The 24,639-nt window shown below is 39.9% G+C and overlaps 5 protein-coding genes and 1 long non-coding RNA gene across 15 annotated transcripts in view; 3 read left to right on the forward strand and 3 right to left on the reverse strand.

Annotated features, from left to right (window-relative positions):
- Positions 1-812: 812 nt before the first annotated feature.
- LOC105566237 (popeye domain-containing protein 3-like) lies at positions 813-4,907 on the reverse strand. Of its 2 annotated transcripts, none has more exons than XM_012020087.1 (7): positions 4,697-4,907; positions 4,289-4,423; positions 3,941-4,122; positions 3,610-3,849; positions 3,387-3,539; positions 3,066-3,135; positions 813-2,412 (listed from the first exon to the last, which is right to left on the reverse strand). In XM_012020087.1, exons 1-7 carry the CDS (start codon positions 4,749-4,751, stop codon positions 2,237-2,239), a joined length of 1,011 nt encoding a protein of 336 aa, XP_011875477.1. In that variant the 5' UTR covers positions 4,752-4,907; the 3' UTR covers positions 813-2,236. The 2 variants fall into 2 exon arrangements, with proteins under 2 accessions (XP_011875477.1, XP_011875478.1); XM_012020088.1 differs by having other exon boundaries at positions 2,334-2,412; positions 3,066-3,131.
- Positions 4,908-6,465: 1,558 nt separating this feature from the next.
- Positions 6,466-8,596, forward strand: LOC105566236. Of its 2 annotated transcripts, none has more exons than XM_012020085.1 (6): positions 6,466-6,605; positions 6,987-7,146; positions 7,228-7,409; positions 7,899-8,025; positions 8,109-8,281; positions 8,361-8,596. In XM_012020085.1, exons 2-6 carry the CDS (start codon positions 7,000-7,002, stop codon positions 8,443-8,445), a joined length of 714 nt encoding a protein of 237 aa, XP_011875475.1. In that variant the 5' UTR covers positions 6,466-6,605; positions 6,987-6,999; the 3' UTR covers positions 8,446-8,596. The 2 variants fall into 2 exon arrangements, with proteins under 2 accessions (XP_011875475.1, XP_011875476.1); XM_012020086.1 differs by lacking the exon at positions 6,466-6,605 and adding an exon at positions 6,623-6,740.
- A 440-nt stretch (positions 8,597-9,036) lies between these two features.
- On the forward strand, positions 9,037-9,682 carry LOC105566235 (E3 ubiquitin-protein ligase MARCH3-like). Its single transcript, XM_012020083.1, has one exon. It carries the CDS (start codon positions 9,171-9,173, stop codon positions 9,669-9,671), a length of 501 nt encoding a protein of 166 aa, XP_011875473.1. The 5' UTR covers positions 9,037-9,170; the 3' UTR covers positions 9,672-9,682.
- A 3-nt stretch (positions 9,683-9,685) lies between these two features.
- On the reverse strand, positions 9,686-11,935 carry LOC105566234 (sin3 histone deacetylase corepressor complex component SDS3). Of its 2 annotated transcripts, none has more exons than XM_012020082.1 (8): positions 11,708-11,935; positions 11,498-11,561; positions 11,083-11,196; positions 10,810-11,011; positions 10,558-10,738; positions 10,030-10,144; positions 9,851-9,935; positions 9,686-9,792 (listed from the first exon to the last, which is right to left on the reverse strand). In XM_012020082.1, the coding sequence occupies exons 1-8, from the start codon at positions 11,832-11,834 to the stop codon at positions 9,697-9,699; spliced, it is 984 nt and encodes a 327-aa protein (XP_011875472.1). In that variant the 5' UTR covers positions 11,835-11,935; the 3' UTR covers positions 9,686-9,696. The 2 variants fall into 2 exon arrangements, with proteins under 2 accessions (XP_011875472.1, XP_011875471.1); XM_012020081.1 differs by having other exon boundaries at positions 10,030-10,147.
- A 78-nt stretch (positions 11,936-12,013) lies between these two features.
- Positions 12,014-17,182, forward strand: LOC105566233. 2 transcript variants are annotated; one of them, XR_001009261.1, is made up of 3 exons: positions 12,014-12,117; positions 12,330-12,426; positions 16,106-17,182. It is a non-coding gene; the product is annotated as an uncharacterized LOC105566233 (long non-coding RNA). The 2 variants fall into 2 exon arrangements; XR_001009262.1 differs by lacking the exon at positions 16,106-17,182 and adding an exon at positions 12,619-13,198.
- LOC105566231 (disintegrin and metalloproteinase domain-containing protein 22) overlaps positions 13,201-24,639 on the reverse strand; it is a 39,612-nt gene continuing 28,173 nt past the window's right edge. For 3 of the 6 annotated variants that reach the window (XM_012020074.1, XM_012020079.1, XM_012020076.1), the window contains exons 20-26: positions 23,161-23,313; positions 21,135-21,206; positions 19,386-19,564; positions 17,582-17,927; positions 17,193-17,309; positions 15,603-15,812; positions 13,201-13,772 (exon numbers count right to left, since the gene is read on the reverse strand). In XM_012020074.1, coding sequence (XP_011875464.1) covers positions 13,268-13,772; positions 15,603-15,812; positions 17,193-17,309; positions 17,582-17,927; positions 19,386-19,564; positions 21,135-21,206; positions 23,161-23,313 — 1,582 coding nt within the window. In that variant the 3' untranslated portion in view covers positions 13,201-13,267. The remainder of the gene's footprint in view (positions 13,773-15,602; positions 15,813-17,192; positions 17,310-17,581; positions 17,928-19,385; positions 19,565-21,134; positions 21,207-23,160; positions 23,314-24,639) is intronic. The other 3 variants (XM_012020078.1, XM_012020077.1, XM_012020075.1) reach the window with 3 other exon arrangements.

Here is a 24,639-nt window from a genome sequence, read left to right on the forward strand (position 1 = left end):
TGGGAGGACGCGACACCAAGGACGACGGCCACTTGTGCGCTCATCTCCGCGCGGGGGTCTCCTCTTCCGGCGATGTGCGCTCGGAGCAGCGGAGCCAGAGCAGCCTCGCTCCTACGCTGGTCACCCCGCGGAGCTTTTCTCACCTCTCTTTCCGCCTGCCCCCCGTCTTCATCTGCCCACCTGTCCACCTTCAACCCCCTCGCTCGATCGCGCTCAGGCGCGCGTCCCTCTCGCTCTTAGCCGCCCCGACCTGAGGGCGCGAAACTGCACGCTCCGGGGGTTACGCTCCGCACGACGACGCGCCTCTGGGGGCTCTCGCGACACTAAACCACCCTTCGGACTAGCACCACGCCCTCCGCGTAGGTGGCACCACCGCTCGCAACCCCCTTTTCGAGGCCGAAGCACCTGCTACGAGTCTCACTCGAGTGTCCTTCGAGTGGTCTTCCTCTTCTATTAATCGAGCTGCTTCCTCCCTCTCTCCCTCTTTTCTGTCCTTCTGTCTTCTTACTCGTTATTCCCCTCATGTTTTTACGTGTAATTTATTCCGCCCTTGGAATTGGCTTTTTCGTAGTAAATATAATTTATAAAAGAATAAAATTCAGGGAAGCAAAAGTCTCTTTTAGTGAATTCAGCAATTGGATTTACATTATAGTTGAAAGAATAAAAATACACGCGCTCACGACAGCAATTGTGAAATATATACGTATTTATTTTTAAAATTAACTTTGAGTTGACTTTCCGAAAGTTTTACTACGGACATTTGGGAATTTGTACAGGGTGAGGATAGAACGAATACGGAAATTAACGAAGCGTTCTTCAATATATCGTATATTCTTATTTATTCTCTTATAAATAAACGTTTTAAAGTTTGGTTAAGTATGTATTTCTTTTACATCTGTAGTAAAAATTGTCTTGGTAAGAAAATCTAGATTTCTGCTACGATCAACTTTGATATTTACAAAAACACTATAGGCGCATTATATGTATTTCGTGTAGATGTTGGATTTATTTAACGTTTGTTTTCTTTTCCCCAAAATTATTTGGAATACTTTCGTAAGCACTGTTTTTCTGTTTCGCGAACTAGAACCTTCGTTCATCAAGAGCGTCGTCAAATTTGCTATTTACACATATGTATGTACATGGTATTAAATTTACATTATATATCTACATACTTTTTGAAAGGTACCTTCGTTGCGAATTTCGTTGCTAGGCAACAAACCTACGGAGTATATATGTACAATATTGCGATCAGTAGAAACGTAAGGCTTATTTTCTATCGCTGCACTGGTGAACTAGTGCAGTAAGCTAGAATGAGAAAAATATACTTGTCTTACTCTGATTTATTGCACTAGTTTACCAGTGTAGCAACAGAAAACAGGCCTATAGTATAACTCGTAGGTCCACTCCGTCATTTGTTACGTTTTGCGTCGATTCTTTCTTTCGACATTGTCCAGGGCAGACCAATAAGAGAAAAGTTGCACGTGTGGTAGCTGGATTCTGCGCGAGTGCATGGTGGAATACCACGTGATCGGGACCGCAAAGGAGCCGTGAGAGTGGACCTACTAGTTATACTATAATAGAAATGTAATCCTTTGGCCCATACTCAGAACGCGTTTACGACGATGTTAAGCTGAGACTCCATAAACGCGTTGAACTGCGGCAACGCGTGCGGGGCAATGTGTGCGGCAATGAATCAAAAGATTTCAATTTCAACGCAGGAAGCTTGCGGCAAGCTTCTGCTTGGTCGACATCTATGGAGTCGTAGCTTTAGCGCGTTGATACGTCAAGATATTAACATTTTCATTAATCCAAGACTAATAAAACTACGACTAATTAGTCTACAAGCATCTACACGGCTAGCGTGCGTATTCTTATTGGTCCTGGATTAATAAAAGCTCTGATGTCCCCGACTTGTCAGCGCGCTAAGGTCGTAAGCGTGCTCTGAATATGGGCCTTTGAGTTTTTATTACTGTATAACTGCAACGAAATTGAAGGGAATGGGTAATTGCGAGATAATTTACCGTTAAAAGTTTATAACTTCGTTCTGGAAAATGAAAATGCAGACGTACAAATTCACTCAACGGAGGTATAAATGGTGTGCGCGTTCCCCCTTTTATTGCTAATCATCGTATGACGTCCAGCACTCCGCGTTTTTGTAATCAAAGGCCTGTATGTCGCGTTCGCCGTCTTCGGCGTCATCCATCACGGTCTCGTAATTCGAGTAGTTGGCGTAATGCTATTCCTCGTCGACGATCTCGCAGCTGTGGTACTTGCTGGAGGAGTCCAGCCAGCTCTCCACACCGCTGGACGCTAGATCGTCGCAGGAAGGCAGCTCCGGAAGGGGCTCCATGCTCGGCGCACCCTTCTTCGTCAAGTTGTTCACCGCGCGTTCCTTGGACCTCGCGCTGCTGACTGCAATCAACGATCGTTCGATGAGACGATCGGTTAATTTTAGAGTCCGAGCTGAACGGCCCTGTGCTAACGCGAGTGACTAGTAATAGTAAGGGAAATTTTTTAATTTCAGGCGCTTGAAGGAGTTTAGTGTTGGATTCAGTGTTTAATCAAGATTAAGCACCTGAATTGCAAGGAATTTTTAGAAATACGCTGACACAACCTAACGTTCTACTTTAAAATTGGATTAATGGATTTTATCTTGAAACTGCCTCTCTCTTTTATTTCTCTGAATAAATATAAAGAGATTACTAAATATTAAAAGAACAGTAAGATCGTGAAAGACGTTTCTACAAATGGATAAGCTTAAGAAAGAAGTCTTGTATGTACCTCTTAAGGTAATGTTTCATATTCTAAATCTTTGTCTTGAAATGACGGGCAACAACTGTCTCGTGTCTTGAGAGTACAAGACAACCATTCTGCTCAGAGCCTTAACATAAGTCAAGACACGGCGCGGAATAGAGAAAGAGAGAGAGAGTAATTTCTTTGTTTTCAAATTCCCTCAGTGCGCATAAAACGATAATTTGATTATCTTAATCTAGCTTTAGTCATGAAGTACCGTTGTTACACGTAAGTTTAGTTTCTCTCTTGTGGATACGAGCTTCTATACTCACCGCTGATCCCTAGACCAGCGCTGATGGTGGGAAGACGAATGTCCAAGTGCGATCCCTTGTCCGTAACTATCTAAAATTTCCACAACATCAAAATATCGTCGAAGAATATAATTACAGAAAAGACTTTATATCAAAGAAAGCATAACTTGTATCAAACAATTAATAACGGTCCCTTTTATATATTTAATAAAACTGATATACAGGGTGTATAAGAGAAAACTAGATTTTTGCGATAAGGAAAGCGGCAGCTTCGAGATGAAATCCATTGATTCAATTTCAAAGTAAAAATAACACAAAAATATAATCCTCTGAAAAGAATACCTTGTTATTCATCGCGTACAGCTTCGTTGCGATATCTCGTGCTACCAGCGTGGTCAGGACAGTCGCGAGATACGTTTCCTTCACAAGTAGATATTCCAAGGCTGTCCGCTGCCAATACAAATATCTGCAGGAGCTCGCCGCTACGATGGATACCTGAGATATTGAATTTGACTTGAGTGCTTTCGATGAACTTAGAATGGAAAAGATTGGCCCAAGTCCTTACTTTAAATTTATCGTCGACGGAGGCTCGGGAGCTTTCGAATTCCGGCGAATCCAGAAACTCGCAGGGCAGTATCGGATGCAGAAAATTAGTGTCGTTCAAGACGTTGACTTTCCCAGTGAGCAATAAACCCAATCTATCTGTTTTCGTTAGATTTTGCATCGCGTACGCCTCGCCAGCATGGAGGGACATTATCGTCGCGAATTCTGAGGATACTAATCGCTTGAATTGTATCCGTGAAACCTTACGCGAGTTAAAAGAAGTTGAAGAAGAGAAGGCAAATTAATCTTCGAGCGCTCGGCGAAGAGATTTCTTTCTCGCGAGGAAGACTCACCTTGAAGGGATAAAAGAGCGTGTGATAAGCTTCCTCCAATTCGGGATCGAATCTGATCGGTCTCATTTGATAGACAATGTACACTAATTGGCCGATATTGAGCAATAAAAAGCTAAAGTTCCAGGAGAAGATATCCGGCGCGCAGATCACGTGCCAAGCCCACCCAGACAGCAGCATAAAACCTAAAAATGGAACGGTACGATCAGGAGAGGGTTGAATAAATCGCAAATCAAGGGAAATGAAATTACCAATTTTCTCACAAAGCGCGATGTCAAAATTAACGAGATATCTCAAAGCCACCGCGCGTATACCTTTTCACGGTGTGGACATTGTCGTCCGATTACTCACCTATGATCAGCACCGAATGCATGAACAAAATGCCCTTTTTCGAGGACGGCGCCGAGTACGACAGTGCGAAGCAAAAGTTCGCCAACTGGAATAAAATGTGTTGGGGCTGTTGCCACAAGCAGAGCGCGGGGTTCCCTTGAAAAGGAGAAGGAAGAATCGATGGATTGATTTATTGCTTCTCGTGAACTTTCTATTCACGTAAACGCGGCAATATTTCTGCGCGCGCGAGACGTCTTTTCATTCATACGATGGGCGGCCCTTGTTATCGCGCCTTTGTATTTTCGTTTAAAAAGGAAAATTCGAAAACCAGCTCGTTCCGAGTGCTTTTGATGGAAAAGAATTTTTTTTTTGATCGCCACGAAGAAACGAGTCTGAGGGTGCGAACGTTCTCTGATCCGCAAAACTCACCGGGAGCAGTGTTGTTGTACGGCGGCAAGGGATCGTGGCCAAATCCAGGACTCATTTTTCTCGAGGCAGAAATTACGCGGTTACGTGTTAAAATACGCTATTACGGGCACGAGGATCGACTGTTCATGTTCAGTGATATTTCTCGGTCGAGAGCTCGGTGTGTTTTCACCCCTCGCACACGCGGATACTGAAAGATCTCCCTTAGGGCGCATGTGCTGGTCCCGCAGGATCGATATTGTTTCCCGTCGGTCCGGAGGGATTAAAGGTGGTAATTTTGCAATACCGATTCGCGATAAAGAAAAGATGTGTATGATAACGGATATATTTATATATTTAGAAGGAATTATTATAATAAAACGCAACGTACGCTTCTTGTGATATGCAGAAAAAAATTTAAGAAGATTTAAAGGAGGTCATTCTAAGACCTTGTTGTAAAACTTCCCTTAGGTTCTCTTCATTTCGATTTTTAACAATTTATTTGAGAAATTCATGGACAAATTTAATTCCATTTGAACAACAATATTAAATCCGGAACTTGAATCGCTTTATAAAGCACTAAAGACGCGACGACATTATTAGCTTCGTTAAGAAGCTAATTTAAGCTTCGTTAAGAAGCGTAATTTATAATGGCATCATACCTCAGTAGCACAGTGCATTGGCTAAACATTCGCCCAACCCAGACAGCACAAGACACCCCTATGGACATTTTAAGAATATTCTTCGAGAATATTTGAAATATTCCACAGGTCATTCTTACATCTTTATCTTATGTTCGTAGAATATTCGACTGGTACTACTATAAATCTTTTTCGAACGTGGATAGAATAATTTGTCGAATATAGCGCGTACATTGTACGACTACAGGTTTCACTGCCTTTTGCATAAGATAAATGTACGCAATAAAAAATGTGCAATACATAAACTCGATGAATATTCAACAATTATTCTGAACGAATATTCCACAGACACTCTCGACGAATATTCTAAAAATGTTCTTCTTTGTTACGAATACACGATTTCTAATTGTAATAATCTATATATATATATATATTTATTTATAGAATATTCGATTGGAATATTCTGAAATTAAGAATATTTGCACTCTAGGAGAATATTCATAGAACTATGTGTGCTATCTGGGAATGTCGGTTATATTAGAAATGCATTGGTCAATATTGTCCAACGTAAAGCCAATATTGGCCATGGAATAAGTGTAAATATTGCACAATAATAATTATATAATATTAGATTGGAAGTGCGGCCCTTACGAAAAAAAAGTGTTGATGAGTATTTTACAAAAACGACCTACACTGGCCAATGCCTTTATTGAAAATAAAAACGACGTCCTGGATTTGGACCCTTTTCAAGTGATCTGTAATCGTATACAACGAAATCGTATACTTACGAAAAAAAAGTACTCAAGTTTTAAGTGTCAACCGCTCGACTGTCCGAATTTGCTCTCAAATTTGGGCGTGAATATTAAAACCTGAGTGTTCACGGCCAAATTTTTGAGAGTAAATTCGGACAATCTGGTGTTAACACTCAAAACTTGAGTGTTTTTTTCCCCATAAGAAATTAGCCAATGTTTAACGTTGTAAAGCGAGAGCGTAATCTTATTAATAATAACACGAAGGAATTTGTTCATTTTTCAAATTTGTACTTTGGCGGCGTCGCGCATCTTTCGACAGGCTAGGGATATTTCGGCGCGTCAGCGTTTTCGTTTCTCGACGTTCGCGGCACTGACCGCGATTCGACGCGCGCTTCCGTTCCGACCGGCAAGGCGCTGAAGTTACTGCGGAATCGATAAAGAGTTCAGAATGGAAGCCAGTCATAAACAGCTTATTTATCTTCGCAATAATCGGCCGCCGCGAGCGCTTGCGACGTGCGACAAATCGTTCTGGGGCTTCAAGTGAGTGCGAGAGAAAATCGGCCGTAAATATCGCGGCTCCTTGCGGCCTGGCATCCGTTTCCTTGCGCAATTAAGCGGCTGGCGCATAAGTTTACGCGTTTCTGGCGCGACTTAACCTCCCAGAACGAAACCAAAGTGCGTCCCTGAACAGCTCTTTGTCGATCTCGCGGCCTAATTTTGTATTGATTGCCCGCTCGCTCACTTTTGTTGGCTGAGAAGAGACGTCTTCTCGCCTGGCACAAGCTCCTTTCGCGCTCGCGTCGCTTAGTGATTCATTGCGCGCAGTTTTTATGCGTGTTGCAATGTCGAGTGCAATCGAGCTCCGGGTCAAGGGGCACTTTCCACGAGCGCCGACAGCTAAAGACGCTATTTTTCTTCCAGCTGCAGATGATCAATGTTGGAAGGATGGTATTGCAGATCCATTGCCAACAACAATGCAGATGCAGAAGAAGAAGACGATGAGGAGAGTCCCGAGGAAGAAGTGCCTAACTATAAGGACCAGTATCGTAACCTCAAAAGGAAGCTGAAATTTTTGATTTATGTACGTGAGGGCCATTTCGATTATCCAACGCTTTCGCCGCGCCGTTCGTCTCGCGACAATGCACGTATTGTCTTGTTGCAGGAGAACGAGTGTTTTCAGGAAGCATTGCGTTCTACGCAACGAAAGCTGCTCAAGGTGAATAGGGACAAGAGTTTCCTGCTGGATCGCCTGCTGCAGTATGAAAAAGTAGATGCGTCATTCAGCGAGAGCGATGAGACCGAATCGTCGGACGAGGAAATTGTTCGTCTCGACAATTCCAAGAAGTAAGGAAATTATTGGGAGATTGCGAGGTGGAGGAAACTCGGTCTTCAACCGATTGAGAAACTGTTGAAATCGTTTATCTCTGTGCATCGTAAGAAGACGCGATATAACGCAAGAAACGTTAGGACCGTTTCGGACTTACCGGTGAAAAAATTGAGCCAACAGGAGCAAAGATCACAGCTTGAAATTAGTAAATTTTGCCCTGGTCAGTCAAATTCCAATCTAATCTCAATCCATAGTCTTAAGCCTTTCGTCCAAGCTCCGAGAAATGTGTAGCCGATCACCTTGCAGCTTTTCCGTCAAGGATGAAAGTTGTTCGGCTACACGTTTCCCAGGACTAGAACTTGGACACAGTTCTTGGATCGTGGACCCAAGGCTTTGTCACGAGGCATGGTAGTGTCTCGCGGCAAGTATAAGCGTAGCTAGAACCGTACAGGCTTGCCCCACAATTCCCGTCGATTGCTCATTACGTGAATGCGTGCGACTTTCAGGAAGAAAGTCGAGATGAATATCAACAATCATACTTCTCATCATTCGTCAATGGTCACAAAACCACTCAGCACTAGCAAGAAGAAAAGGAGCACACCAAAAGTTGCTAAAACGAACAACATACCTATAGTGAGTGCACTTGTATCTCGTGGAATACGTTTAGAAGTCCAATTTTGTCGCAAGTCTATTGCAGCTGGATTCTTTTGCCACAGGTACAATCCTCGAATAATATAGTTCCCATGTCCTTGATGTCTGATGGACACATGACACCCGAGGAGGTAGAAAGGCACTTGGAATCTCGTCAGACATATCTGGAACTTGTGCCAGAGAAAGCACCGCCGACAGTTCCAACAGAAATGTTTAGTAACGATCCTTCTTTGGACAGGTAAGCTTTCTCCTTTGCCGCCGATAAATATTGTCTCTTTTCGACAAGAACGAAATTGTTGAAGTAAAAAAATTTTCAGTGAATCAAACGAAATCGGAGAACTTGAGACGTCGCCCAGTAATATGGGCGAAGATTGCCTCAGCGTGGACATGATGGCGGAGTGACAAACATTCGTTTATAGTTTACTCATTAATTATAAAGTGCACATATAGTTACATGGCTCTTTAAGATTATTTCACGCGACTAACTCAACTGTATCCAGTATATATAATACAAATTTTTATACACACGCAATAATAAAGGATTATCCTAACTTTAATCCCCCTTTCCAAGTACGTCTGTGAATTGCGATGTTATCCGCCTTATGTTTCGCGCAGTTGTTTGTTTATTAAGATATCTGCGGAAATTCGTCCTCGCGATGATTGAGGAAAGTGACTCGGTGGTCGGCGTTTTAAACGGCATAATTTCAAGAATAGAGATAGAACTAGAGCAGAAGCCAGCGTCACATGAAAATCAATCGGAACTCGAGGGCGTTACAGCGTTGGAAAAAGGACGCGAATTGTCATGTGATTCAGTGGACATAAACTGTCGCATTTGTTACGACCCTAATCGAGAATTACCCATCATATACCCGTGCAAGTGCAAGGTTCGAGAGAACAGTGTAAATAAGAATTCAATTACGCAATAACTTGAAGAATTAAGAACCGAAAATTTCTAAAGATGCAGAATATTAAACATTCACATGATTCCACGTATTTCTTTTATTATTTCGTCCTTAATAAATTATAAATGTCGCAATTTATGCGATTTAATTTTTGCAATCACATGTATTCGAGAAGGATTCCGATAAATACAATAATTACATAATGACAATTGGGATTAGGGAACGATGGGCGCGATCCATCTCAAGTGTTTGGAGCGATGGTTAGAAGAGAGCAATAGGAATAATTGCGAATTGTGCGGCCACGTGTTCCGGATGGAACGAATGCCTCGTTACAAGGTTCTGCGGTCCGTCGTAGTTTGGTTGTGCCTGAATCGGGACGAACATCAGACATACATTCGCAACGTGAGAACCGATCTGCTCAAATGTCTCATAATCACCCCGGTGACGATCGCGTGTTCGTACGTGTGCGTGGTGGCTGCCGATTTTTACGCTATAAATAATTACGACAATTTTCCGCCCGCACGCTGGACCGCCATACCCTTACTGTCAATGATGGCGCTACTCATCATGTCCTTCTTCGTCTGGATCTACATGGTGCTACAATCCCACCAAAAAGCATGGTTTTACTGGTGGCAGAAGACCAGTAGCGTAAAAATCGTCGATTTGATGCCGAACAATGTGGCCTTAACTAAAAACGATAAATGCGATGTTGTCGCAAATCACTGAATGCCGAGGGTAATAGAGGAGTCGATTAGGAGGCCCGTCGTTTGATGGAGATCTTTCCACGGCTCAGCTGCGACGTGTAAATGCGCACTTTGCTGCCGTCCGACACTTTCTTCACCCAGATCTGAAAAAATATGTACCTTGCGGAGATGCGCGATTAACTGGATGCTTCGAATACTTACCGCTTCGGTGCCGATTGCGGAAATGTTCGCCGAGAACCTGTTAAGATCCTTGCCTTCGACATAGACAGGCTGACCACGATGGAACCTTTAATGAAATTCGACCAGTGGATCCCTTTATATTTGAGAGGAAACAAGTTTTGAATATATATAAAGTAATAGTAGAAATAAATCGAGGGTACCATCTTCGTTCATACAATAATTTCCCGTCCTCTATCCGGGTTTCCACCAATGGCGTCTCAGGCGGCTGTGATATATGCTGAGATGGAATATTTACCGCGTTGTAATGTGGTAAAACTACTGTAAATACAGCGTTACAGTTATGCATTAACTAGAAAATTTATTTCTTACTCTTAATCTGTACATCGATTATATTGCGTTCGCGCCTTCGTCTATGTACAGGGCGTTGCAAAGTTCGCGAATCAAAGTACTATAGCTCTGGGGGGAAAAAAGATGAAAATTATTGAAACCGTCGAAACTGGGCTAGCTGTAAAATTTTGTAAATTCTCACGAGGAACAAAGAGCCGTAAACTCTCACGCTGCTCAGTTTTCTCGTACAAATCGCCAGGAACAAAGAGCCGGAAACTCTCACGTTATTCAGTTTTCTCGCGCAAATCGCAAGAAACAAAGAGCCGTGGACTCTCACGCTACTCAAGTCTTCCGCCATAGTATTTTGCATCGTGAATTTTAGGATACCAAGTAATGTGCACCTGGCTTGCGAATGGTGGTTGGCGCTTTTGAGCGATTAATCGCTTTTAAGTCGAGTTCAATGTCTTTCTCGTCCAGCACGTAATTCAGCTGTGCGGGCGGTGGTTTTCGCCGTTTCTCCACTTTCTCCGGCACTGGATCGTTGGGACGTCTGCGCAACTTTCTCGTCATTACCGGCTTCACCTAATCAAGAGGCAGAGTAATGTTAATAAGAAATATATACGTGTCACTTGAGCGGAGACGAATTCAAATACCTCCATGGAATCACCGGTGAGTTCCATCGTGTGACGGTCCGATTCGATCATCTTTCGCTTTTCCTCCATATCGGTAAGCAGATTTTCCTTGAGATCGATCTTTTTCTCCTCAAACTCCTTCGCTGCCGCCTTTTTCTCCAATATGTAATCGCGCTCGACCCATTCCGTCAGGTAGTCTCGGTAAATTACGTTCAGTCTCAAACTGATAAAGATAGCATCTCGATTAGCGCGCGCCATTGCGACTAGTAATGTCAGCGGCGAAAAGGCAAGTACCGTTCTTTATATTGCGCCTCCAATCGTTTCAGCTTACGATTGTACTCGGGATGCGTGCCCTCCTTCAACTGCTGCAGCTGCTTCTTCAAGCTGGCCAATTTATCCTGGTACACCCTGAAAGATCAAACGCCAAAACGTAATCTCCGGCTGTAGACTAGAGCGTCGTCTACAATACGCGGAGTGAGGCCCAGAACTTTCAGCCCCTGGCGTAAGGAAGCTAAAATACGGGCGTAATCTTTTAAATATTTGCAACACTGGCAACACGGAGTTCCGATTCACCGAGAGTGTGCAAGCGCAAGAGCTGAAGCAGGAGTGAGAAATAAAATTGATTTATTTCCTTACTCTCACTCCGTACTCCAGGCCTCGCTCCGTGCATTGTAGATCGACGCGTTGCGGATATGTAGCTTCGGCTTACTGTTCTTTGATCTCCGTGTATTCCTCGGACTTCCCCATGTCGGTTTCGCTCGCCTCCTCGGTATCTAAAAAAAGTTTCCGTCGACTCCGTTAATTTCTCCTGTTGCGCGCGACTTAACACAGATCGCGGGGAAGTTGCAACTTGCAAGACCGCGGGTGTAAAGTGACGAGGGAGCAGAGAATATTCGCGCAATTCCTATTTTATCCTCACCTTCGTCGCTCTCGTCCTGCTCCTCGGCGTCCCTGTCCTCCTCCAGATACTCCTCGTTGTCCTCGTCGAGGTCATAATCGTCCTGGCGGTCGTACATCGTGGAAAACGGCGAGTCCTGATACGACATCGTCACTAATATCAACTCATATCTACGCGAGACATAACGCTCCGTCGCGTTGTCGCGACACACAACAAACCCGCCTCGGTTCAGGTTAGGTTGTCCAGGCTAGGCTAGTTCCTTTTTTCCTTACGTCGCGCGCGCGCGCCGCGCGGAGAGGGTCAGGCCTGGTCAAGATGGCCGCTGTGCGTTGCCGCCAAAACTGGCGCGTCGCGCCGAGGTGCTGTCGAAAGCGGCCTGACGCTAGACGAAATTTCTCGCGACCGTCAAATGGAACCCCGCGGGAGTTAAGGTAGTTGTTTCGCGACCAGTAATGCGCAAAAGTTTCCTCCGGACAGGAACCAGCGCTCAATTATGACATATCTTGATGCAATGTTCCAAAGAATGCACTTACGATTAATACATGATATAAAGTAGATTCGGAAGATTATAGTTTGAGACGCTGTCGCCACATCTTTTACACTACACTCATGTTCACTACATATATTCTTCCCGTTTTTTCAGTTTTAACCGTTTATATCGTTGAAACGGAGCGGTCCGGAGATTATCGAGGGACTCCCGCAATCACTGGCCGTTTTCGCCGCATCGGAGATGAATAAACGTAAATATCTTCACTCATTCTATATAATAATCTTCGACAGCGCGCGAATCTTTTATGTAGCTCCAAGTCACTTTGTAATTTAATAGCAAATTTAACGTGTAGCGTGCCGTCCTAATTGACTACGATACGTGCAGGGTTGGGAAGTAAAGCCAACGGCACACGATACTTTTTTTTTCTCGTCTCCGAGAGTAGGGAAAAACGCTTTATGCGTGCCATCAGGCCGTCCTGGACTCTCCCGATAAGCAGGAGTAGAAAAAACCCTCTCTTTGGACCATCCTACGCACTGTGGACGAGTCGCCCCCGGAAGCGTCTGCAGAGTCGACATTCTTCAGGGGCACGACACGCGAGGTGGAACCAATGGACGATGCTAATTTAACAGAAACCCCGCTGTCTCATATTAGAAACTTGTCTCGTAACAGGGGACTTTCTTCTACGTTTATATGCAGAGCATTCGAAAGGATCTCGCGCGATTAAACTGAATTCGCAAATTCGTATCTTTGTTAAACTCACGCAGAAAGGCGAAATAATAGGCACGGCGGGATTTGAGTAAATCATTTTACTAATATTTATTAATAAACATTTCATATAGATTATTTTGAATTCATTATAATTTAATATATGTGTTGTTGCTGTTGTTGTAATCGTCGCAATTACAGTTTATCGTTATTTACACTATTCAGTATAAAATGCGAGTTCGAGATTACATCATCGTCGTCATCGTCATTGTCACACCACTATGCTGTTTATTATTATTATTATTATTATTATTACGATTTTTCCCATTTCTTTCTTTCTTTCTTTCTTTTTTCTCGGACACTACCTGTCATCGATTAATTAATTATCAATGCTTGTACTCGGGAAAATGGGGGGGCAGTAGGGCAGTATTTTCGTTATCACTAGTGTTGTTGGTAATTAATTCTTTAGGGGAATCATTATTCATTATGTTACAATCTAGACTAAAGTTATCGTCTAGTGGGCGTTTGTTAATATTAGGCATGTGATTAACATCGATTCCACGAACTTCGCTTAGCGTTTGCTGTTGTTGGGATTGAGCAGATTCGACTTCGGCGTTGCTGCCGGCGTCGTGGTTGTTTTCGGTTTGTGGGGGGGATGGATAATAGCCGCGCTGCTTGATTGGCAGTTGTTCCACCGGCAGTTGGTGTTGCTGCTGCTGCTGCTGCTGCTGCTGCTGTTGCTGCTGCAGCTGCTGCTGCTGCTGCTGCTGCACCGGCATCGCAGGCGGCGGTGGTGGCTGCTGCGGTGGCCGGTGCTGCACTTCTCCTCCGCCTCCTCCATCCTCACTAGTCCACCGGGCTACTTGTTGTTGAGCTTGAATAAATGCATCACTAGAAAATAATAAGATTACACGAGCCCATTGCATCTAGTCCACCGCCACTAATGCTGCATTCGAACGCAACAACATTCAGTAAATGGAGCCAATGGTGAGACCAGTCGACCCAGAAGTGGGAGCTGTTAGTGTACACGTGATTGTTCTATAGGAGCTTTACGATCGGGTCGCTGCTGTGCAAAAGGTGTATAGCGTAGAATCAGAGAGGGTCACGAGGTTCGAATTGAAATGACAAGTCGGCAAGGTTTCTTAGAAATTTTGATTAATCGCTGAGCAATTGTAGCTATGACGAAGCCAAGGTGCAACTGAATTGCTGAATTATTCTTATTTGCGGCGTAGAAAGTTGTACACAGTCTCCCTTGATAAAATTTTTATTTGAACTGATTTATATGCTTTATCTCGATTAATTTAAATGTTTAAACGATGAAGATTGATAAACTAAATAACGGTTGCTCTCTCTCTCTCTCTATTAGAAAATCAAGGGTCTAAATTTTAAAAGTAATCAATTTAATAGTTAAAAGAGAGAGAGAGAGAGGTTGTTGTATATAAATTTTCTAGTAATCAATATATTTTTCTGATTTTTATGATATTTGACTTTTAAATTTGACAAAAGTCATTCGTTTCATGCGACTTAATTTTAATTCCAATTAAATTCAAATTGGGCTCTATAGAGGAAATATCACGTACACACATTAATTGAAAAGTTAATTAAAACATTAAAAGCGCGTGCGAAGCCTTGTGACTCATCACTACGATTGCTATTGTTTTAATTCAGCATTCCTTATTCTCATCAAACATGTAAAGAGAAACTTCAGATAAGGATAAGTGCATACATCAATCACAATGTAGATTATTTGATTGCGCGAAATAGACTGGAAGAAGTCTCTTATAGTCGCTTGAGAAATTGAGAAATCCGTCAACTACAGTTTAAAAGAGTTTTTGCGATGCAAAATACTAGAAGCGACATGCACGAAATTTAGTCATAATCATAAGCTCGGTACTTGTCCCAGATCTGTTTAGGTATTAAACAATTGCATGAAAGTTAATTGAAAGACAATTAGTTGTATAAGCATAAATGATCAATATTTGGTCTACGCTATTGCATGAAGACTATCTAATAGATTTGGGACGTATTTGTATCTCGAGTTCACTAGCCGCGCGTGTGTGTTGTTGTTGTTGTTTCGAGCAACATTCATACAACGCAGAAGCAAATGAAAAAGCATGCAGACCTTCGTGTGCATTTAGCTTCTCTCTGCAAAATTTTATACGTTGCATTATTTTTAACCAACTGCTTTATTAATTCAATCTGCGATGCAATTGCGAACGTTGCAACTGCGGAATTAAATATCGTATGCCGAGTCCATTTATACTTTACGTAGATTTCAGATTCTCCAGTCGATAGTATTGCGACAGTTCTCGCAATACCGACAATTTTCCGTTTTACGTAGATACACATGTTGTTCTTGAATACCGCGCGAGAACGCGGAAAGATCTTTCTAACAATTACAAATGTAAACTTTATCTCAATCTAAAATCCTGCTTCCTCTCAAATTGTTATCAAATTGCGCCTTTTGCAAACGTGCGATACACTTTTGTACTTGTTGTTCACGATCTTTTTCATGTCAGCTTTATTTCGATTTGTCTTCCTTTTTTTTTGCAAACAACACATGCACCATCCTTATCTGAGATATATACATATATGAGTTATCGTGGGATTCGTGATAGAGGGGAGTGATACAGACGTAAGCCGATAACGTGTCTCGGTGACAGTGAATAATTGCTACTAGTGAAGCCGTAGGATTTTTCGTGACGCAGAGTCTTGCAATACCTTTCACAATCGGGTGTTTCACCCCTAGTATTTGAGCCTCTGTCAGGATCGGCAGTTTCATAGATACCCTCGTCCTCGGGGTGCATTTGATGGGAGTGTTGATGGGTGTGTTGATGATTGCCGTAAGGACTTCGGGACGTCGGCTGACGGTATCTACCGTAGACGAATCTACTAGTGTCCTCGTCGCGGCCGCGGCTACATCTTCTGCTTCTACGTGGGAAATCCAATCAATTCCTGCATGAGTCCGCGGGGCCACGCGACATTTTCACTCGCGCTGAGAATTTCATATACGCTATTCCGAATTTTATTCCTGTCCCTTGACACACTTGACAACTTAATTTAGACATTACATTATCAAATTTAATCATGAAAAAAATACTCGGGTGTGATTCGTCTCTATCTATTCTATCTTTTCGTTTCTTTTCGGATAATTAATCAATTGTCTATATGCTCTTCGTGTAACTCGTAGTGTGCTCATTTCTTTTTTTGTCTATGTTTTCTAGAATGCGGCAACAGCGACATTCACACCTGGGTATCGGTAAGTCAATTTTACTTGACACTAAAAAGTTTACAATTCCGCTGCTATTCGGCGCCGCGTAATACTTCAATTGGATCACAATTATTATTATAATTACGCTTGTTACGTCGATTATTTAGTATAAACAGACTCCGCATCTTATGCCTTGGATAAATTTTTGCTATGCGTAAATACGTATTAACGATTTATTACCAAGTGTGTATCCCTTTCTCGTTATCCTTGCGCGTGTTTTACTGTAATCTACGGTTTCGCAAAACATCGAATATAGTGTCTGATATACATAAATAAATGCGTCGAGTCTGACAGCCTTCTGATGCGCAAGATAGAAAGCAGAATAAGATAATAAGTTAACCCTCTCACATTCTATTATAATTATTTCCCTTACTTTGATACAAACTGCTTCAATTTGCATATTTTTTCGCTTTGATCTCTTGCTTTTTATGTGCTTGCTTTAAAACACGGAATATTATAATTTTGCGTATGTAATTTTTTATGAAAATTTTACTCCGAAAAAAAGTTAATTTGTTTTTTGAAGACCAGCGATGGAAATACGTGATATTAAAACGAGGCGGAGAAAAAACATGCAACGTTATTGATTATGCAGAAATTCTACATAAAAATTACGTTCAAGTTAACGAGTTCGATTATACAAAATTGATATGAATTTAAAAGTGTAACTTACACATTTACAAAAATATTTTGATAGCTGTATGAGAGGGTTAAGATAATAAGTTGGCGAAAGAGAAGATAGTAAGCGATTCACAGTGAGAGTTATGGCAGCGTGTGAAATGTCTGCTGACAATAATTGTGATTAACAAAGTATGAAGAAGCTCAAACGTATTTAGCCAATCGTTTCGATAAGAATACACCGTTGAATGTCTAATTTACAAAGTATTGCTAAAACGTCTAAGAATAATTTTTCGTGTAATAAACATCCTCATAATTCGAAAGTATTATCTTAACGTTACTTCGAAATTAACGCTCATTGTCTGAATTGAGTTTAAAAGCTTGTTTGTCATAAGCGCGCGTATTTTTCTCTCATAAGTTCTTACCCTTGTGATGACTCGCTACAAACGGAAGAATCGATTCTGTAGTGTCGATCCGGCTCGCCCTCGGATGTTCGGATCTCTTCGGACCCGCTCGGACTCATTTGGCCAGTCAAGTACGGTCTGATGGCAGGATTAATCATTGAGATCTTGTTGATTTCACAAAGAAACTCAGGACTTGGTTATATCAAAATCAAGTTAAATCAGACGATTGCCGAGTGCATATGCTAAAATAAAAGAGTCCCAATCCAGCGAGAAACGACTCGTCGACCGATGTCGAATCGGAAGTAATTCAAGGGCTTCGACATCTATTTGTTCTGAGACTTGATATTTGAGCGATACCGACTTTTAAGACTCTGTAAATCGAAGGATCATCTGACGGATCTAAAATATACCTTGCGGCTGCTCGGTGCTCCAGTTGACGAATCAGATCCTCGAGATTACGTATACGAATGGTGCTGCACGGCGGCTGCAGCTCAACGTCGTCCTCTTCTTCCTCCTGTCCGTTGTCAATGCCGTTGTCCTGGCCATCGGTGTCCTTGCGGTACACATCGGGATAGCCGCACTCGGCCAGCGACTTGCGTAGCGCGTCCTCGTCAAGAAGGTTGCCACTGCCCGACGGGGTGCCCACGAGATCGCGACGACTCGCTGCGTTCTTCAGCACCTCGAGTATGTCGTCGTGATAGCCATTCAGCTGGTTCAGAGTTCTTTCCACGTGCTCGATCGCGCCTCCACCTAGTCCTGGCAAACACGTGACTCGAGTTACCGCTTCATAGAAAGGGGATTATTCGGTGCAGTTTGTGTTAATCCTTTCGTGCGCAAATTTCCTTTCCCGGTTTTCTTTTTCGAGATTAAATTCCTCTTGCGTGAACTGATACTTTATCGTTGCGACATTGATTATTAATATCTATTTTATTAATCCATTTCCTCACTAGCTTCTATATGTATAGGAGACGAAAATGGTTCCTAGTCTAGTTTATTTGCAATGCAAAACTTGAAAGTAATCTGGAATTAATCAGCACACGAAAGAGTTAAGTGATTATAAAATCCTTGAAAAGATAGACCTTTTATGAATTAACCCCTTATATCTTAGGATAATGTTAAGTCCCAAGTCTCTTTTATAATAATGTTAGTATTTATAACTACATGTACACTGAACTAATCTGTGTTTGCTAATCGTTTTTACTTGACGATGAAAATGAAGTATACGAGAATCACTGATTTATAAAGGGTTAACGTTCGTGAAGAATCAATGCAAGAAGTTCGAACTCGCAAGGGATCGAAAGACAACCGAGCGCAAGATTGTGGATAATTTTACAGTTCTGCGAACAACTAAAAGTATTTTCTTAGTCAAACAGAATATCGAAAGAACCAGATACTTTCATTTAAATTTCGTACTTTGCATACATATGTATTATACAGTGAAAACATATAACAATAGTTATGCAAAATTATACAGCAATAATTCGTACTGGAATAATTTTCTAAATGAATGCTGAAAGTTACATCTTTTCAAGTAAAAACAGGATTTTGATGCCAAGTAAGATTAAATAAGACTAGTCATTACTCAACATAATTTTGGATTAAAAGTAATAGAATTGAAATATTTGGAGAAAATCTCAAAATTCCTTTTTCGTCATGACTCTTTACCATTGCACCGTCGTATGATTCTTTGCTTATTACACAGAAAAAAAGTGTCAGATCAACTCGGATATACTCAAATTAACGCGTTCATTGTTTTGTATATACGCAACAATCTATAATCTTTTTAGAAGCATTTAATAATCTTACATTCCAACAATATTACAGTCTTATTGAAGTACTATAATTGTCACTTGAAGAATATATACAATTATTTTGACAAAGTGATTTTAATCATTATAATCTTCAATTTGAAAATATGTTATTTTCTGTCCAATACTGTTTCCTTTCCATTAAAAAAATTATTCTTAAATAATAAGCATATATTGTTTTTTTGATTGAATTATATATAAAAGTAAGTTTTTCTTCCTTTAACGTAATATAATCTCATTTCAAGATTTTCACGTTGAAACAAAACATATTTCAAACGAAGAACACTCTTTTTTTTCTGTGTACTAAGCCACAAGTTCGGCTAGCTATCGCTTGATCTTTCGGCTCGCCAAAGTTCGAGCCTCTTTCAGCTATTCTTCACGGGATATCGTGAGTCATCATGCTCACTTGTTGTGTTACTATCAGGCATTACAATACCGTAACCACCGTGTTTCTTTAAAATTCCCTTCTCAGGCAACTTTGTGAGATTGTTTGGTGGGAGATCAATGAAAGAGACAACCTCCTCTGCTCCCGTACCTCCATCTTCCTCCTCCACGCCGAGCCTCTTCGGCTGCGGTTTATGCTCCCTGAAAGATCGATCAGATCTACGTCGAGGTTCAATCTTTCTCGTCAATACTCTGTTAACTTTTATCTCCGCGAAAACAAATGTGCAGAAACTTAATCGTGTTACATTTACCTTTTAAAGTATTAAAACATTACCATAAAAATAGATCTTAAATATTAAACTCTCGTGTCCTCCAATATTACAATTATTCTTGTGACAACATTGTTTTACAAATCGAAACAGGATTAAGTTATATAAAATTAAGTTAATAGATCCCGTGGAACAGTATTATTAACAAAAATCACACATACGCATACACACGCATACATACATACATACGGATCTTAGTTATTGCTCGTATTTTTCTCTTTTTCTTTTCTTAATTAAACAAGTATTCAAATCTGACAATGACTGATACGAAACGAATCTAGATAGCGGGTTTTATCTCCAGTAGAGTGACATAAATTTCGAAATTTTGATTTAGCTGTTAACAAACAACGCTTTTATTCAAATTATATTTAAATGAAATTTAATTACAATAATATATGTATAATACACAATAATTGTGAGCATTTGCAACAATTGCTGCAATTCATAGAATTTGGAACCATGTGTTTCGGAAGTTGCAATAACTATTACAATCACCCTATCATTATTTGCTTGCATTTGATTGCGTGAATGGACGGTGATATAATATTGTATTTAATGATGTTTTTGCGATGAAAGGGATGCTTGAAATGAAAAATCAATTTTTGAATGAGTGTCTCGGGGGGTTCAATGTATAATTAACGACTGACGATTATTTAGCTGTACACAGTATCCCAGATTCATCAGTCATCTTCGAGAGAAAAAAGATGTGGCGATAATACTGGGACACTCTATACAAGTGCATCTATTGTCATGCGATAAACAAAAAGTTACAGCGGGATAAAATAACAGACATTATATTGCGATGAACAACAATAAGCATGCGAGGATCGAATCGTTCATGTTCATTTCGACCGCAGCGTGTGCAAAGTCAGCTGAATTATTAAAAACGTGATTGTGCAGAAAATGGTTTCGTGCGAAATACAAGAAGAGAAACAATTAACGAGAATCCAGGGCCGAATTAATGAACATAATTACATACAAACAAGAATTTTGACTCTCTAGATTGCCAAAAAGTTGAAGCTATAATTACAATAACCGTAACGCGACGAGATTATTTCCTGTATTTAAGACGCAGATGGATCGCCGATCAAGACTCGTAACGATAGTTGACAAAATTATGATCCAAGTAAGGAATAACAGTTATTAAAATCGTACGGGTGTACTGTGCAAAGGATAAATATTAATGATTTCAACCTTCGCCGAATTTTAATTAATAATTGTTATATAGGTAATCGATTTTTATGGCTAATTAAAAACAGAGGACGTTTTAATTTTGTTAATTGTGTACAATTTTATATTTTTAATCGTCAACTAAGAAATGTCATCGAGATGAATTTGCTTTTACTTCAACGAGTTGCTTTTGAGAAAGACGGTCAAAGTGATTCCTTGATTAGACCAAACCTGACAATTGAAAACATGACGGCGACACACATGAGACTTACTTGACTCTTGGCCCGTCGGCGACGATGACGTTATTCGGGTGTCGAAACAGCACGCGCTGGGTCTCGCCGCGGCTAGAAATATACTAATATAGGCATGCCGCGGCTATTCTTATTAACCCTCAACTACCATGTGCACCGTTCATTTAATTCGCTTTTAATCTTGACTCCGTGGAGAAACGTGTTCCTCCTTCCATTTATATTTGTAAATTTATTTGTATATTTGCAATATTTATTTTCATTTTTAAAATTGTTTATGAAATCATATACTACTTCGCTTGTTACAGAATGAGCGCATTTCAATAATTCGAAATTTCAACAAAAATGGAGAATTCAATTCGTATATAAATTTTCTCTTTATAAAATTAACGAGTAGCTTGCTTATTATAATTATTTCTGTTACATTAAGCTTCACAAGTTACATTGAAAACCTATCATAGGTTATTTTGATGAAGAAATATTATAATAAAACTTTCAGAGAAATATTTTAAGATTCTGCCAATTATAATTCATGATCTAGCAAAAATAAGTAAAATTGCAAATGGAATTAAATAATATTTGTTACCACGTACAATTGAAATTATTTCTGCACAAAGATCAGCGCTGCACTTTTCATAATAATTGAGGGTTAATAAAATTCTGTGAGTGTAATGCTATCTTTCACTTCCTTACTTGCGGAATAAAAGAAATCGATCGAGCAAGGCTCGTAATTTTCTGTCGTTCGCGCGCTTCGATTTTATTATCGAGAAAAACACCGATTAACAATTAAATAAATATAAATATATAGTTTATTAAGGTCTATTCCGTCAAATTTCGATTTTTAAACTGAAAATCTCCGAATGAGAATTATAAAAAAGTCCAACTGGACTGTCGTAACTCAAATTATTATCAATTTCTAATAAACCGAGATAAAGCTTTATAGAAGACAGATTCGTATTCTCATAAAAATATACAATTCCATTGTTCTATATACACATAGTAATCCATTATATCTGCACATTTTTGTATAATAGCATAAACTATTTGTAATTCTTTAAAGATTCGATACTTTATATTTAGGGATCTAAATGCAATTAATAGTATCAGGAAGATCGTTATAAAGCGCATACTAAAGCTTATATAAAGTTTTGGAGTCGAGATTTACCTGAAATAAAAAGGTATCGAACTCCAAGGTCACATTAACATTTCAAGCAAACTTTAGCTCACTTCTTACAAAGCAGCTCGCGCATTTTCAATAATAAGCGCAACTTTATACAGGATAGGCCAAAAATACCATCGAAAACCGATATGCATATAAAGAACTGGATATACTTCTTCACAAAAGTATTGTGAAATTCTTTTTTGAAAGTAGTCTAGTCAATCACCGGCAATTTTTGGCCCTTCTTGTAGCTGTCTAAATTACAAGGACTGCGAACTTCGTTCGTCGTTACGTGATAACAGTGCCCCTCGAAAACGACCGAACGACAGAAGCATCTCGAGCTGCGATAAGTCCTACATCATACATCGATAAACGCATGATACTTAATTAACATCTGTGGGACGAATTCTGGGACATCGCGATGGTTTAAAAAAAAAAGAGTATATTTAACATGCACTTCAAGTTTTGCCGATTGTGTGAAAAATGTCGAAGAACATGATGAAAAATGAAATAAGATGTAAGATGTAATGGGATGCTCTTAATACTAATGTACATTCTTGTTGACGTAGTAGTTTCTCTTATTAATTATACCGTGATGATCTTTATGAGATTTATAGTAAGAAACCGATATATTGCTGATTGAAACTATTGGACTCGTGAAAATTGTCTCGTTAGCAGTTTGCAGATTATTAATCTCTGACGCCGATTAAAACTTTTCGAATCGATTCTCTGCTTCGAATTTTGCTTAAAAAAAAAAACTGTGACTTTGATCAGTTTGCTGTATACTTTACCCCTTTCTTGCAGAGCTCGTCAATTTTTGCCAAGCTCTTCCAACGTATTACAATATTGTAATCCAGAATAACAAAATAAGCAACGAAATGACCGCCGTACCTGTACTGAGGCATACTGCCGAATGTGAGGATCTTGTTAACCGTGTCCAATGCCGCAGCTTCCGCATGATGATTACCGGAAACGCCGCTGTAGCTCTTCTGTTGCGGCTTCTTCGAGTATGGCGGGTCGTACTTTTGGACGGGGCTCTTCCTTCTGCGAGAAATTTGTCGATTACACATAGCCTGTCACTTGATATCGCGGGAAAAAGTGACAAAGCACATGCAAGCTAACAGAAGAGTATTCGTTCGAAGGATACAGATAATTTTAACGGTATTAAAAGGGATTATCGTCGATATTGCATGGGCCGATTAATGTTGTTATTAATTGCCAGCGTAACTGCCAGTGTACGTGATTTAGTTTAGAGTTAGTCACAAAACAATTTTATCTAATTACGTTAATTAATAACAAAAAGTTACCTGGAGCGACTGATGCAGAGTACCGAATTTGTTTTATAGCGACAGAAGATACAAACGTATCTTACTAACATACATATAAGAGTTTAACAAAATTTGTCGACACATAAAAGAATTACACAATTTAAAAACCCGAATTTAAAAGTAAATGTAACGGCTTATGTAACAGAAATATAATACAAAATTTTCTACACATATAGCTAATTAAATATTAAAATAAATAACAATTTTCTTAACATTAACACAATACTAATGAAATCTCAATCATAATTTTCATTGATTAACGTTCAACACCTTGCAATATAAACTATTAATATTCAGCATATACATTCTGCGAGAATTTATCTTATTTATTTATCTTGATGTACGAGTCCATCGATGTAAATAAACATAATGTTGATAATCCCTCTTAAACTGGCGGATGAGGTTCATCGGCATCTACGTACATAATTATTTGTGATCAAATAATTATTACAGATATTACATAAGCATTATAAGTAAAATTTGCGTTTGCTTAATGATCTACATTCTTGTAATGGAAATCAAGGGATCCTCTTGACATGCAAACTTTAATTCCGAAGCAAAAAACAGATAACCAGTCAATTGGTACATCGCAGCTACCCCTTACAGGGATTACCCTCCACTGCAGTACCCATTAACTAATCAGTGAAAGACAAACAGTAAGTTTAACTCCAAGCAGCATTAAAATATAATAGCGAAGAGAGTTGTTGAAAATTTTTACCAGGTCGATATTATTGTTTTGCGTTTTAATCATGCATATAAATATTTTTAATTATTATTACAAGATTAAAACTATTGCACTCTTCCTAATTGTAAGAAAGATATTGTATGCTGCTTTGGGTTAAACGAATAAAAGTTAAGCTTAACAATAAATAGAATTATAAGAATTATAAAATTTGTTACATTTATATATTACTTCTGAGTAATACAAAAGATTGTTTTCTTGTCAAGTAAATGTCGATTTTAAAATGTGCAATTGAATGGAAGATATTTAAGTATTTGAGATAATATTGATGCAATTGTCGAATTTTAGTTAATACTAATT

This window comes from Vollenhovia emeryi, unplaced genomic scaffold (genome assembly GCF_000949405.1).
Source record: "Vollenhovia emeryi isolate VEMERY1.0 unplaced genomic scaffold, V.emery_V1.0 DF939146.1, whole genome shotgun sequence".
Taxonomy (NCBI): Eukaryota; Metazoa; Arthropoda; class Insecta; order Hymenoptera; family Formicidae; genus Vollenhovia; species Vollenhovia emeryi.